At 54.9% G+C, this 14162-nt stretch overlaps 1 protein-coding gene across 3 annotated transcripts in view; it reads right to left on the bottom strand.

Moving 5' to 3' along the window:
• The window catches only part of VIPR1 (vasoactive intestinal peptide receptor 1), a 32601-nt gene extending 22557 nt beyond the window's left edge, over positions 1–10044 (bottom strand). The window contains exon 1 of one of the 3 annotated variants that reach the window (XM_049099859.1): positions 10025–10044. Coding sequence is in view for 1 of the 3 variants with exons in the window: in XM_025461176.3 (XP_025316961.1) it covers positions 9479–9553 (75 nt within the window). In the remaining 2 variants the exon portion in view is untranslated. Of the gene's footprint in view, positions 1–9478; positions 9614–10024 lie in introns of those variants that run through there. The other 2 variants (XM_035704732.2, XM_025461176.3) reach the window with 2 other exon arrangements.
• Between the last annotated feature and the right edge of the window lie 4118 nt (positions 10045–14162).

Raw genomic sequence — 14162 nt, 5'->3', positions numbered from 1 at the left:
ATGGTCATTTGTATAACTGTTTAAAAGAAAATACATGAGACTTGAAGGAAACGTCCTGTGGTCCCTTTCTGGGGTCACATGTTTCCCGTCTTGCCAAAAAGCATTACTCAGACCGAAACACTCAAGATGCTCTGTCCTAAGTGATCTGTGGTTGGCCTGTGCTGCTCAGGCATGGAAAAAGAGGTGGCCAAAGGACCCCAGAGGTCGCCTCTGGAAGAAGGATCTGGGGATGGCTTGTGTCTCACCATTGATCTACCTTGCTTTTCTGGGGCATGCTTCCCCCCAAAGTGCCTTCCCAGCCCTGTTGCCCTCCGGCAACACGGCTACTTTCTGGCACCTTCCCAGGCTCACCTGTGTCTCCTGCCCACTCCTCTCTCCCTGCCCCCTCAACACAGGGTGGATGGTAGTAAACATCTCTTGTTGCTGCTTTCTACCATCCTTTACCTTCCTCTGGTGCCATGTCCTCATCCCTACCTGCGTAACCACCTCCTTCTGATAAACCATCCTCTAAGAGATCACCATGTGATCAGACTTGAGTCCATCAGAGCATTCCTGGCCCTAGTGCCTGGCACATGGCCCAAGTCAGGGTGCTCATATCCAGCAGGCTCATTTCTGGGACTTTGGATTAAGCAATTAGACAGGTAGATTTTGTCTTTCCCACTAGATTGGAAACCTCAAAGGGTGCAGGGGTTAGAACTACTGCCACCATCTTGCTACTTCTTGTGTTGTTGTGGAACACTACAACGAAAGCCACACAGGTAAAGGCTGAAGCAAGAGATGGAGAAAAACTGGGTCCTCTTGACATCATCTGAGTCCCTGGATACAGCCATGCCTGAAAGTAGGCCTGTTTCCAGCAACATGAATCAATGTCTTTCTTTATTGCTTGAGTCAGTTGAGTTTTTTATCCCTATAACCTAAAAAGTCCAGACTTGTGCTCTGAGGACAGGATAACGGATGCCCTCATTTGCTGCGTCCTCCTTTTTTATTTTTCTTCTTTTTTTTCTTTCTTTCTTTCTTTTTTTTTTTTTTTTTTTTTTTTTGAGAGAGATCGTGTAAGTTGGGAGGAAAGGAAAGCAGGGGGCAGGGGCAGAGAGAGAGAGAATCTCACAAGCAGGCTCCATGCCCAAGGTGGAGCCAACACACGGTTTGATCCCACAATCCTGAGATCACAACCCTAGCTGAAATCAAGAATTGGACACTTAACCAACTGAAGCATCTACACACCCTTTTGCTGGGTCCTCTTAAGCCAGAGCTGTGGCCATGCTGTTGGCCAAGAGATAATCCTTTTTCAATTACCAAGAGCATCATAGGGTTCATAGAGGCTTCAGCCTGCCACTCTATGATGGTGGAAGGCTATTGGGTCAACTACTCTAGCCAACTCTGCCCGTCCCATCCAGCAGTGCAGCCACAAAGCCTTTCCTGAGAGACAGTTCGCAGGGGAGGGACAGGAAACCCTGGGGTAATCTGGCAGCGTGGGATGTCTCTGAATAAAGTGAGGGTAGATTGGAAGATGAGTTCTGTCTTCACTCTGGCTTAGCTGAGTGCTAGACTCCATTGGCAAAAGGGTAGAGGAAAGAGACACCCAAAGAAAGACCTGAGGTCCCCTAGCAAATGCACATTCCTAGATGGGACCTACATCTCTGACCACTAGTCTGGATTGCATCAGTCCCTCTCCATGGCCTTGCCTTGGGCCATCTGGTCTACCACTGCCCTTTGGGGGCCAGGGCCAGGGCAGCTCCCTGTAGCCCTTATCACTGAGGAATTTAGTCAGACTTTGAACTTCCTCTTTCACTTATTTCACTATACTAAACATCCTCATTATCCCTCTGGACTCCAGACACATTAAGTTTGAAAATTCCCAGCCAAATATAGCCTAGCCTATTGATTCCAGGAAAAGGTTCCAGGGTGAGAAATAGCTGAGGTATGGGCTTCCTAGAGAATGGGTGCTGGAGGTGGGTTTCTGAAGAGGTGTAAATTTGACCATTGGAGGGAATAAAAACATTCCAGAAAGTAGGAGTAGTGTGTACAGAAGCATGGAGGTCTGAGAATGCCTAATACACCCAAAGTTGCAAATACATGGTGTGGCTGCTGCAAGAGATCCTGAGGCATTGGGAGACAAGTTGTGGGACACAGGCAGGGGCCAGGCCTCTTCAGTTCCTGCCTGGACCAGTGTACTAGCTTCAGTCCCACCACCTGCAACCCAAGGCCCCAGCGCCTAGGAGTCAAAGCCCACACTTCAAAACTGGCATTCAAGGCCCTCCCTCTTTCTACCACTGCCTACACTTCCTGACTTGTCTCCTGATGCCCCACATGGAGAGGAAGAAAGCAGGGCTTTCTCTCAAGCCCTCCCCAACTCCCCTGCTGGGCTGAGCTCCAAGGGAGCTGAAAGTCACCCAACCTTGTGGGTGGGTTGAGGTAGGAGTTTCAGGCCAGACTGAGCCCCCGGCACCTTCTCTTTCGCAGGAGTTCCTGAGCCCAGAAGAGGAGGCTCAGGCAAGAGTGAGGATGTCTGTAGCTTCCCTTCCTCCTGGGTCTGCTTATGTCCCCTGCCATGGTACTGGCTGGGTGTGGGAGGTGACAAACTGGGAGTTGGAGGAGAAACCTCAGTCTGTGGTTGGGGGCACAGATGAACCAAGTCTCAATACTTCTGCTGGCTTACCTGGGTCCCCTATTCTCTATCCTCACTGTGAGGGGCTTGGGTGAAAGCCCTACTTTCTCCTCCGTGTGTGTGGGGGGTCCATGAGATCTGGGATAGGGTGCAGATGCTGGAAGTTGTGGCTGTAGATGCTAGGGGCTCTGAAAGATGGGGGGTGGGTAACTCAGGTTTTGTGGGTGCCATATGTACCCCTCCAGGGAAGCTTGAACTCCACAGTTACTGACCTGTAATTAGAACCCCCAGCCTCATTCAGGGCCAGACCCTCTGAGGGGCAGCTGGTTTCTGAGAGGGGTCTAAAATGCAGCAAGCTGGATTAGGTGAGACAGAAGAAAGAACTTCCTGCCTGCAAATGAACAAGCCCTGGGAGCCAGTGTAAATTATTTGTCCTGCTTTTTTTTTTTTTTTTTTAAAGATTTTACTTATTTATGAGAGACAGAGAGAGAGAGAGAGAAAGAGAAAGGCAGAGACACGGGCAGAGGGAGAAGCAGATTCTCTGTGGGGAGCTTGATGTGGACTTGATCCCAGGACCCGGGATCATGACCTGAGCCAAAAACATGCTCAACCACTGAGCCATCCAGGTGGCCCAATGATTTGTGCTTCAGACGCTTGTCTAGGAGGGCCCGACCCCCCTGCCAGGGATGGCTGGGAGGGGCAGGGGAATGGGAAATAAAGATCAGGGTTGGTCCCATTTACCACTCCCCCATCACCAGCTCATACTCCATGATTTATTTAAGCCTCCTCCCCCCATTGAAATAATGGGGCAACAAAGAATCACAAGGGGAAACTGAGGACCCAGAGAGACAGCAGTGTGGTCAAAGGCACACAGGACCCCAATCCAGTTTCCCTTCATTCTGGCTTTTGTATTTGAGTTGGTAAGGAGATGCAGAGGGTTTAGTTGGGGGAGCAGGAGGAGGCGAGGGCAGTGGGGAGGAGGTGCGGGCACAGGAAGGGGAGGTAAATCACAGAAGCCACAGGAAAGAGGAGAAACCTGCTCCTAGCTTTGTGGAGGGCACTCTAAGAAGTTGCAATAAAGCCTCATCCTACTGGGAAGGGGCACAAGGGAGACGGATGGGGTGACAGGAACGTGGAATAGCTTGATCTGGGTGGTGGCTACATAGGTGTACACTTGTGTGATAATTCCCTGAGCTGTCACTTCAGATGTGTCCATTTTACAAATTTAAAAATGTCTCTGAAGCCCTGGGGCAGCCCGCAGTGTGCTCTGGCTGCTTTGGAAGAAGTAACTCCTCTCGGTGAGGTGGCAATGCCTAGCCACAGGTTCCAGAATCAGACTGCCTGCCAGTTCCTGGCTGGGTGATCTTGGGCAAGTCTTCCCATCTCATCTATAAAATGGGGTCAATGACAGCACCATCTACTTCCAGGGCTGTGGCCAGGGTCATATGTAAAGGACACCAGGGGACAGCCAAGAAAGGTTAGTGGTTGTTGCCAGAAGCCCAGCCAGCCCCTCATGCCAGGCTAGCCTCACCACAGCCTGGATGCACTGCAGGACACCAGGCAGTCGGAAGGTCCCACTGGCTGCCACACGGCAGCTGTGACCACCGAAGGGGAGGTCTTGAGTCAGGCATTCCCTCACCCCCTACTGCAGTCTGATTTCTTCCCTCTCCCTATTTTTACACCCTTTTGCCAATAGTCTGAGGCCTCCCCTTTCTGAATATCCAAATTTTGTCAACTACACCTGGGAAGCCAGGATAGGCTGAAGTCTAGGTGGTATGTGGGGGGGTGGGTAGGGGTAAGACAAGGAGAGAGACATGGGGATGCAGGTTTGGGCTTGGGGCAAGAAAGAACTTTCCACAGCTCAGGGTGGTCCCAGGACAAGGGCTCTCATTATTAGAATACAAGCAAAGATATTCAGTCTGGGGTTAAGCCTGGCCCAATCGAAGGGCCCTTCTTGTGAGGTGTACTTAGGGAAATGAAGCCTCTCAGGGATTCTTTGTAGAGGATCACTATGGCAATGGCCAGTGAAGCAGGAACAGCATGGGCTCTGGTTTAAATCCTCTGCTTCTGGCACCAGGGTGGCTCAGTAGGTTAGGCGGCTGCCTTTGACTCAGGTCATGAACTCAGGGTCTTGGAATCAAGCCCCTTGTCAGGATCTCAGCTCAGCGGGGAGCTTAGTTCTCCCTCTCTGTCTGCCCCTCCTCCCCCGTTTGTGCTCTCTGTCTCTCAAAGTAAATAAATAAATAAAAATCTATAAAAAAAAAATCCTCTTCCTCTTGAAAGCCATGCTGGGCACCCCTGGGGAAAAAGGACTCCGTTTACACACACGGTGTCCAGGGGGCGATGTTGGTGTTGGGGCCACCTCCAGAGGGCTGAGTGCAAGCACAGGCAGCCACATGGCTGTGAGTCTTCCATACAGAGTCAGTTGGTGACCTCTTCCCCTCTTCTGATGACTGACTGTGCCGGAAGAACTTGTTTTTCAGATAGCAGGAGGCACTTCCTGAGAGATATGGACCCTCACATCATTAGCCACATGAAAGCGGGGTGCAGATAAAGACTGGGGCCCGGCCAGCTAAGGGCTTGATGTTCACCCACCTATCAGTTCGCTATACAGGCTCATCACAACACAGGCAAGGATCCTTGCAATCAGACTCAAACTCCTAATAATATCACCACTCAGCTTGGAATGCTTGACGAAATGCTGTTTGGGGATATTTGAACAGAAGATAATAGGAATGCCTGTTCATTTTGTTAGGTGTGATGGTAGTATCATAGTGACAGAAGAAAAAATGTCCTTTGGTTTTAGAAATGCATCTTAAAATAATTTGTGGTTCAAGGTCATAATGTCTATAATTTATGTTAAAATAGTTCAGCCAAAAGTGGAAATGATGCAAATATTAATTGTTTAGGTCACTAGTTGTCAGACATAGGGATTAGGAGGGGACGAGCACTAGAAATTCCTATACTGCCATTTTGCTGACATCACTCCAAGGACTGGGTATTTCCATGCTCTTTATCTTATTCTCTCTCTCTTTTTTATATGTTTGAGAAGTTTCACAATAAAAGTTAATTTAAAAAATCTATAATGTGGAGAGATGAAACTGTGTTTCTTTTGCTTCTGAAATACGTCTAAGTTATATGAAAAGCTTGGCATGTATTATACTTTGGGAAGTCCAACTGGGGAGGGCAGAGTGTAGGAGGCTGAGTAGCAAAAGCAAGGGAGAAAGGTACAGCACTTTATCTAATCTTTGTTCCAACATCCATGGCCAGAGGGACCACAATGAGGGGTCCCTCCAAGTGACAGGCTCGGCATAAGTTGTTTTGCCACCATGTGAGGAGGCCTCTTGCCTACCTCCCAGCCCTCCTCGAGATGACCCATCACCTACCTGGGCCTGGAGCTTTACCACCACACTGCCCGGCTACCTCATGAAGACACCCCTGTCCCCAGGAATCCTGACTCGGGATCAAGAGAAGAAATGGCCAATCGCAGTTCTCACAGCACTTTGTCCTCCCTCGAGTCTCACTGAAGTCCTGATTGGATGACCAAGCCCCTTTCACAGAGTCCTGAGGCTCAGGGGGAAGACTGTGCCCCAGTCCTAGGATGGAGCTGGTCTCCAGTCTGGCCCTCTCGTCCCATTTCTTGCACACGGGGTCCTACCATCCCTTTTGTGATGAGGACACTGAGGCCCTTCCACAGAGATCAAACATGTTCTCAAGGTCAACTGGTCATTGCCATGGAGGAGGGTGAGAATCAGGTCTCATGTGCTCCAGAAACATCAGGGAAGGCTGAGACTCAGGGCATCAGGATAGGGAGGTCACTCTTCCAGCATGGTCCCCCAGGAGCCCTGGGTGGCCTGTGGTTGTCACTCTGCTCAAGGAGGAGGCCTGAGCCCACTGTAGCCATGTTTCTTAAAGCCCACAAGGTGAAAAAAAAAAAAAAGCCCAGAAGGTGGTCTGCTGGGGGCCAAAAGGGCCTGGCCAGCAGTGGACAGCCTCCAGAGAGCCTGAAAGCAGATGACCAGGGCAGGATGCCTATGGCAGACTAAGCCCTTCGGGGAGCAGGTGTCCAGCAACCTGCCTCAGAAAGGAGTTAGGAGGGCAGCCCGGGTGGCTCAACAGTTTAGAATCGCCTTCAGCCCAGGGCCTGATCCTGGAGACCCAGGATCGATTCCCACGTTGGGCTCCCTGCATGGAGCCTGCTTCTCCCTCTGCCTGTGTCTCTGCCTCTGTGTGTGTGTGTGTCTCATAAATAAATAAATAAATAAATAAATAAATAAATAAATAAATAAATAAATAAATAAAATCTTTTAAAAAATAAAGGAATTAGGAGAAGCCAAACTTTCCCCAACTCATGGGCCATCCCAGCCTCTGGGGGTAGGGGAAGCTGAGAGCGTCCTTCTGGGATCAGGCCCACTGGTTCTGCCAACAGAGGCTCTGAAAGGTTGGCCCATTTGGCCAAACTCTTTAGAGCACTGTCCTGCTTCCCTCAGGGAGCCTCCCCTGACTGCTCCTCTCAGCAACCCTTGCCTCAGTGCTGGGAGGCCCCACCCTACTCCCCTCTGGGTTCTTCCTCCTTGGCCACAGGCTCTGTTTTCCCTAACCAGCCTAAGAATCTTCCCAGAGCAGGACCTGGGTCTCCTCCTCCTCTGACACCCCTCCCTCTGTCCCTGGGGCTGGGCTTCGCCCAGAGCAGTTCTGCTACCAGCGAGGAGCCCCTGTGCCTGCTGTCCAGGGGGTAGGGGCAGTGGAAGGCCTGACAGGTGGCCTTGGGCAGACTTCCTCTTCTGAGACACTAGAAGTTTTCTTTCCTTTTTTTGCTTCCCTGTTCAGAGATTTCCCCTTCCCTGACTGAGGTCAGGGCACCATAATCAGGAATGATAAGGCCAGGGGCCTTTACACTGAACTTTGCAGCTGCCGTTTTATGACTCTGATAACATCAGCCCCCTTAACCCTGAGTCTGGCTGGACTGGGATTGCCTGGTGTTCAGTGTGGGAGCAAGTGGTGGCTGGTGGGGAGGAGGGAAAAGTGGAGGAGGATGTGGGGACTCCTTCATTACAGGCTGCCCTGACTCAGTCCTGGGTGAGTCCCTTCTCTCCCGCTGCAGGTGCAGCCCTGCACCGGGCTTCGGGCTACAGCGGAGATGACAGACCTCAGCCCTTGATCCTGTGGGATGATCAGAAGAGCCCGGGCTGAGGGGTGGGTAGGGCAGAGAGTGGAGTCAGGGAGGGAAGGGCTGAGTGGGCTGTAGCAATCAGGGAAGGCTTTCTGGAAGTGATGCAGTAGGGTATTAAATGAATAAAATGTGGAAAGTACAGGGGAGGGTAGGCATTGGAGGAGCCAGGCTTAGACTGCCTTGGGAGGTGGGGGACAGATGTGGCTGAGCAGGAAGGGAGGCCCTGCTGAAATCACCCTGCCCCAGGGCTGAGAAACCTCCAAGGCTGGAGAATGGTGTACCCGCAGTGATCCCAAGAACCCTGGATCATCCAAGGAGAATTTGAATGGTCAGAGCCCAGTTGGGAAAACCAGAGGGCTGTGGGTAAGGCCTGGAAGCTCCATGACACTGAGGTGCCAGAGCTGTGGAGCCGTGGCTTCAGGGCCAGAACCAAGGGAGGCTTTGAGTGCTCAGGAGGTGGGTCTCAGGCCTCTCAATGGGAGCAGGGAGGCTCCCACCAATTCTTTTTAAGTTCTGCTCCCAGGACAGGCAATGAGCTTCTTGTCCCCAGGATTTACAAGACATGGTCTAAATGGAAACACAGAGATTCCTGCTTTGGTGGAGGTGATGGCAAGAGAGATAATCATGGGATAGAAGAGACTAGGTGATCAATATACTCTACCCACCCACCAGCCAACCTGGAGCTGGTGTCAGGCCTGGGACCCATTGGGTTTTAGGCTCTAAGTAGCAACCCCAGATTCCTCAAGTCCCGAGAGGGAGAGAGAGAAAATCCATTTCAGTTCAGGTCTGATTAGTGGGGGTCAGCTGTCTTTTAGACTTATTTTGCCCATCTGCAAAATGGGTGGACTCAGTGAATCTTGAGGTCTTCCCTGATCTCAGAGGGAGATGATCCAGGCATCTCCTGCCTGAACCAGCATCTGCCCTGGAGGTGAGCCACCCACAGCCATCCACGAGGGCACATCCACACAAGGGGCTCACCTGCACACATGCATCAAATGCTTATACACACCTACGTGGAGATGAAGCAGAAGCGGGAGGCAGAGGACACCACTGCTTCTTGGCTGTGTGCACCTTGCTCAGCTTTCTCCAAGCACATGTCTGGCCCTTCTGATAAACACCATCCTCAACCTCTCACTGCCCACCACCTTCCACCTTGGGCTCTGCTCAGTGTGTGGGGGGGGGGGGGCACGGGAAAGGCCTGCCAGGCAGCCCCCTTACCCCAAAACCCCTTCCCGGCGCTGAGTGCGCTGCTGAGACGTCACTCCTACACGTAACACACAACGCCCGCAGATACCTCCAGACGGGCTCGGCACACAGCGACGACCCCCACAGACCGCCGCCCCCCGTTCCCAGGCCTTGCGTTCCAGGCGGCCACAGCCTCCGACCCTGCACCCCGACCTCGCCGCCCCACGCACACCGCGGCCGCGACCCTGGACGCGAGTTTACGGAGCGCGCTCTCCGCCGGCGCCGCTGTCCCAGATCGCCGCGGCGAGCGGGCTCCCGGCCGCGCTGGGAGGGACCGGGAGCGACCAGGCCCCCACCCCTCGGGCGTAGATCCGGCCCGAGGCTGGGCCGGGAGGCGAGCCCCGCGCCCCGCGCCCCGCGCCCCTCGCACAGACGTGCGCGCAGACGGCCCGGCACCGCCGCCCCCATCCACCCGCGGCGCCCGGGGCTCGGGCGGCTCGGCGGGCACTCACCGCGGGGCCCAGGGCGCAGGCGAGGGCGCTGGCCAGCACGCACAGCCAGCGGGCCGGCGGGCTGCTCGGGCGCATGGTCCGCCCCGACCCCGCGGCGGCGGGAGCGGGAGCGGACGAGGCGGGCAGGCGGCGCACGGCGCGGTGGACGGCGGAGAGCCCCGCGAGTGGCGCGGCGCTGGGGCCCCGGCGCCGGGAGGAGCGGCTCGGAGCCGGAGGCGGGCCCGGGGGGCTCGTCTGACGGGCGGCGGGGCTGGCCAATGGGTCGGCAGGGGCGGGGCTGCCGCTCAGGTGTGGGGCGGGGCCGGGGCTCTCCCGCCCGCGCCGAGTCCCTGCGCTCGCCCCCCAGTGCCCCCGCGTCCCGCCCCAGTCGCCAGGCACCTGCAAGCCTTCAGCCCCCGGGCCTGCACCCTCGGGAGTCTCGAGACCCCAGCCCGCCGCGTCCTTCCTGCTCGGCTCCCCCTCCAAGCGCCTGGATGCCGTCTCCCACCCCCACCCGCCCCCTCGGCCCCACCCCAGGACGCTCTCCACGTCCACCTCCAGAGCCACCTCCTCCAGGAAGCCTCCCTGCCAGCCTCTCCGTTTCGCATTTCCGCGCCTCGGAAGACGGTGCAGGCGGGCGGGACTCCGAGACAGGGCATGTCGCTTCTTCCCGCCCCCCGCCCCCCCCGCCCCCCCCCCGGCTGTGGGCTGCGGCCTGCGGAAGGTCCCAGGGTGTAAGCGACCCCGAGGTGGGGCGCGTGGTTTGAGCCGTCTCCAATCGCCCCAGCTCATCCCTTTCCCCCGAGGGGACTAGCGAGGCGACACAAGGGCGCGAGTGAGGCCCGGCCCTGGGTTCCTCGGTGCCACCCCCGAGCCCAGGCGACCTGGCAGGAGAGTGAGGTGTCGTGCTTTGGGGAGGACGGCTCGCCCGCGCCCTCGCGCGTCTCAGCCCGGGCACCTCCCGAGGGAGGCCGGGCCGAACTTCCAGCGCCCCCAAGCGGGTTGGGGAGATCCGTCCCCGCGCTCGGGACCGGCTGCACAGCCCAACTAGAACCAAGCAGGAGACTTCCCCCTCCTCCCGCCTTCCCTGCTTTACAGCCCGGGAAACCGCGGTCCAGAGAAAGGCCCGGACTCGGGCCTCCTGCCCCTGGTGCCTCGGGCGCCTCGCTCCCAAGCCTGAGCGGGTCGGCCGCTGGGGGACAACGGACCAGCCTGCTTCCACTTCGCGTCCTTAGGGAGCGATTTTATTCACCCGTAAAACGAGGCAACGTCTCAAGGGCGCCGCGCCTCGGAGGGCTTCTTGTAGGCCAGGAGCCAGTGGCCGCCTTGCGCTCCTTCCGAGGGCTCCGAGGGCTCCGAGGGCGTGCTGGAGGCTGCAGGTGGCGGCGGCCGCGGGGCCAGGGTGGGGAGTGGATGAATGTGATAAGGGGATGACGGGGAGCGCAGGGGCTGGCGTGTGTCTGGGCGCCCCGCCGGCAGCCGGGCTGCTTGACCGAGGTCTAACCCCAGGCGCTGGCTGACTAGCACGTGCGTCAGGGTTTCTTGCACACCCACCTGCGCTTCCCTCCTTACCGCGCGGGAAACCGGGGCCACTGACTTTCTGGGGTGGAATGAGTTATGGGGAGTCAGGGAAAAGGCTGAAGGGGATGAGCTCCCAGCCCCTCCTCAATTTAGGCTTATTTGTGGTGCTAGCATTTGCTTCTTCCTTCTCTCCTTCTCTCCCTCTCTCCTTTGCACATTTATTAATAGTTTGCTGTGTGCCAGGCTCTGTGCTGTGCACTGGGGCAGGGAAGTGGATAAGAAGGCGGGACCTCTTGAGGGTGGAGGACCTGGAGAGCTATTGTACTCCCCATAATTTCCATCTCCTTCCAGATGAGTCTGGACATAAACCCTTCCCCAGATAGGGGAACTGTGGAGATGCCTCTGCTCCTAACCTGACCATTCTAGGGTTTGGACTCAACCCCTTAGCAGAGGATGGGTTTGAAGAATCTTTAGGCTTCTTAGCCATCTCTACTTCTGGGGGCCAGGTTAGGCTCAGGAGCAAGGGGCCTTGCCTCCCTCGTGACCTGACAGAAAGAACTCCTTCTCAGGCCTCTGTTCTCCAGCAGGACAGTGGAATCGGGTCTCAGTTATGGGGAGTCACTTCTGCTGGCACAGTGTCCTAGGAGTCCTAGATGTGAATGGCAAATCCATGGGCTTTGGATGGATTTGCTCACTCTACACACACACACACACACATACACATACCACCTAGCCAGCTGCAGGACACTGAAATCCCATCATTAAAGCTTGGTCTACTAAAGCTTCTTGGTCTACTGAAGTTCTGATCTCTCTGAGGACAGGAATCTTGGGTACTTGAGAGTACATAGAGAGGGGAGTGGTGAAGATTGGGAATTAGAAGGGAGCCAGACCCCACTTTGCCACCTGACACTCTGGCCTAGAAGGTGGCTGGTGGGAGAGGAGACACGGAATCTTAAGGCTCCCAGGCCAGAATGGGCTGCCTTTTCCCTTGCTCTGGAAGGTGGTCCACAAGAAACCTCTTTTGCTGCACGGGCAAGCTAGAGGCAGTGTGGGTGACGGCAGGGCCTCTCCACGCTGTGGCAGTCCCTGGGCTCCCAGGAATGAAGCAGGTGACTAAGGAAGAACACTTTTCCTGCAGATTCTTTGCAATGAAAATTACTCCTTTGTTCTTTCAGAATTGTTCCCCTGGGGGACCCACCCTTCCTTACAGATCAAAAGGCACAAAACAAATTCAGAAGTGAAAGAAGGAGCAGAAAAAGGAAAATAGCAAACACAAACAAAAACTTAAAGAATTCAGCGGAGGTTAGTTTTGGCCACGACTTTATTAACGTTTTGCATTTGTTCTGTGTTCTGAAACACAGGGTGGCAGGGTGGGGTTGGGGGGGTGAGGAGGTAGAGGACATCACCTGAGAGTCCTTGAGGGATCTTATGGCAAAGCCATCCTTTCACCTGTCTGCAGATCTGGGAGGGCTTTGGCGGGGGTGGGGGGGTGGGGGGGGGTGGCAGCGACGCATATCGGAAGCCTAAAGTTGTGGGGGGGGGGAAGGGGGCAGTCTACCTGAGGGTGTGAAAAGCAGGGACTTGGTTGGGTCTCTGTTCCCCATTGGGAGTTGGCCTTTGCCTCACCAGTCCAGGCTTGGGGAGGGGGCCACAGCCCCTCTCTGCTCCCTGCTCCCCCATGTCCTTTGACATTGATTCCTGTTCTGAGATGTTCCTTCCTGGATGCCTGGAATCTGTCCCCTGTCTGTGGCCCAAACCCCAGAGCCTTCCCGGCTGCTGCCGGAAATCACAGGGGTGCAGAAGATGGGGGGAAAGAGAGAGAGAAGCAGTCACTTGCCATTCCCCCGTGACGACAGGCAAGGCAGGAAGAATCTGCAGTTACTCATTTGGAGCCTGCCTGGCTTCCTGGCTGCCTGCCTCATGCCTGCACTGGGTGCCACCCTTGCCTCCCCCAGTTCTTCCCCACGTCCCTGAGCCGTGTACTCACTGCTTCAAGGCTCCCAGCTCTGGGACTCACTGGTGGTGAGGTTCCACAGTAGAGTGGAAGGGCCCCTGGGGACCACTGTGTAGTTTTGGCCAGCATGGGAGGTGGGGGTAGGGCAGGCAGGGATCTGGCCTGGGGAGTCACTGTTCCAGGATTCCCCTTCCAGAGCCATCCACATTGCTGTGTGAATACAGCCTCTCTAGGCTTCTGAGTTGCCCTTCTTTGGGGCTAGCTCTTCCTGGGAGAAGATGGATTTTCTCTCCAGGCTGTGTTTGATGGAGGGCAAGTGGGACCCAGGCAATATCCAGACAGGTATTTAAAGAAGCAACATTTCCTCCATCCTTTCCATGATAGCAGGCAGCAAATAGCATTCCTTTATCCTCTATGTGTCACCTACTTACACTGGTGCTGGCCAGTGATGGGTTCTACAGGTGTCTCAGTGGCTTGGCCATGGGCTGCCCCTCCAGGGGAGCTTAGCATTGCTTGGGTGGGATGCTGGGGGGAACTTCTGGTGGTGCTAGAGTGGCACCTAGGAAGAAAGCAAAGTTCGTGGGAGAACAGGTGATGGAGGGAGAATTTCCCTTACTTGACAGGTGGGGGAATGAAGCTCAGGAACCATTTCTGAAAAGGCCTGTACCATCCCTTGTGATGTAGGAAAGACATTAGTGTTTGGAGCTGACAGCCAAGAAAGAATTCTTGAGAGATCTTTGGTGCAAAAAGGTGATTTTATTAAAGCAGGGGACAAGACCCATGGGCAGAAAGAGCTGTCCCAGCATTGTGAGGAGTGGTTCATTATATACTTTCAAGTTGGGAGAGGGTCAGGGATAGTGTAATTCTCTGAGGATTTTAGAAGCAAGGTTATCAGGACTCTGAGGAGCTGGCTATTGTTGGGAAAAGGTCATTTATTACTGTTTAATAAAACCTTAGTCATGAGGCCCTTCAGATGTGTAGGGGTGGGCCAAATGCTTGGCAGATGATTGCCAACATGTATCTTGGGGGGTAGAGATAAAGGAAATTCTTTTTTTAAGATTTTATTTATTTATTCATGAGAGACCCACAGAGAGAGGCAGAGACACAGGCAGATGGAGAAGCAGGCTCCCCGCGGAGAGCCTGATGCGGGGACTCCATCCCAGGGCCCCAGGATCATGACCTGAGCCAAAAGCAGACACTCAACCGCTGAGCCACCCAGGTGTCCTGAGA

This window comes from Canis lupus, chromosome 23, assembly GCF_003254725.2.
Source record: "Canis lupus dingo isolate Sandy chromosome 23, ASM325472v2, whole genome shotgun sequence".
NCBI classification, from domain to species: Eukaryota; Metazoa; Chordata; class Mammalia; order Carnivora; family Canidae; genus Canis; species Canis lupus.
This window is presented reverse-complemented; position numbering and strand designations above follow the sequence as displayed.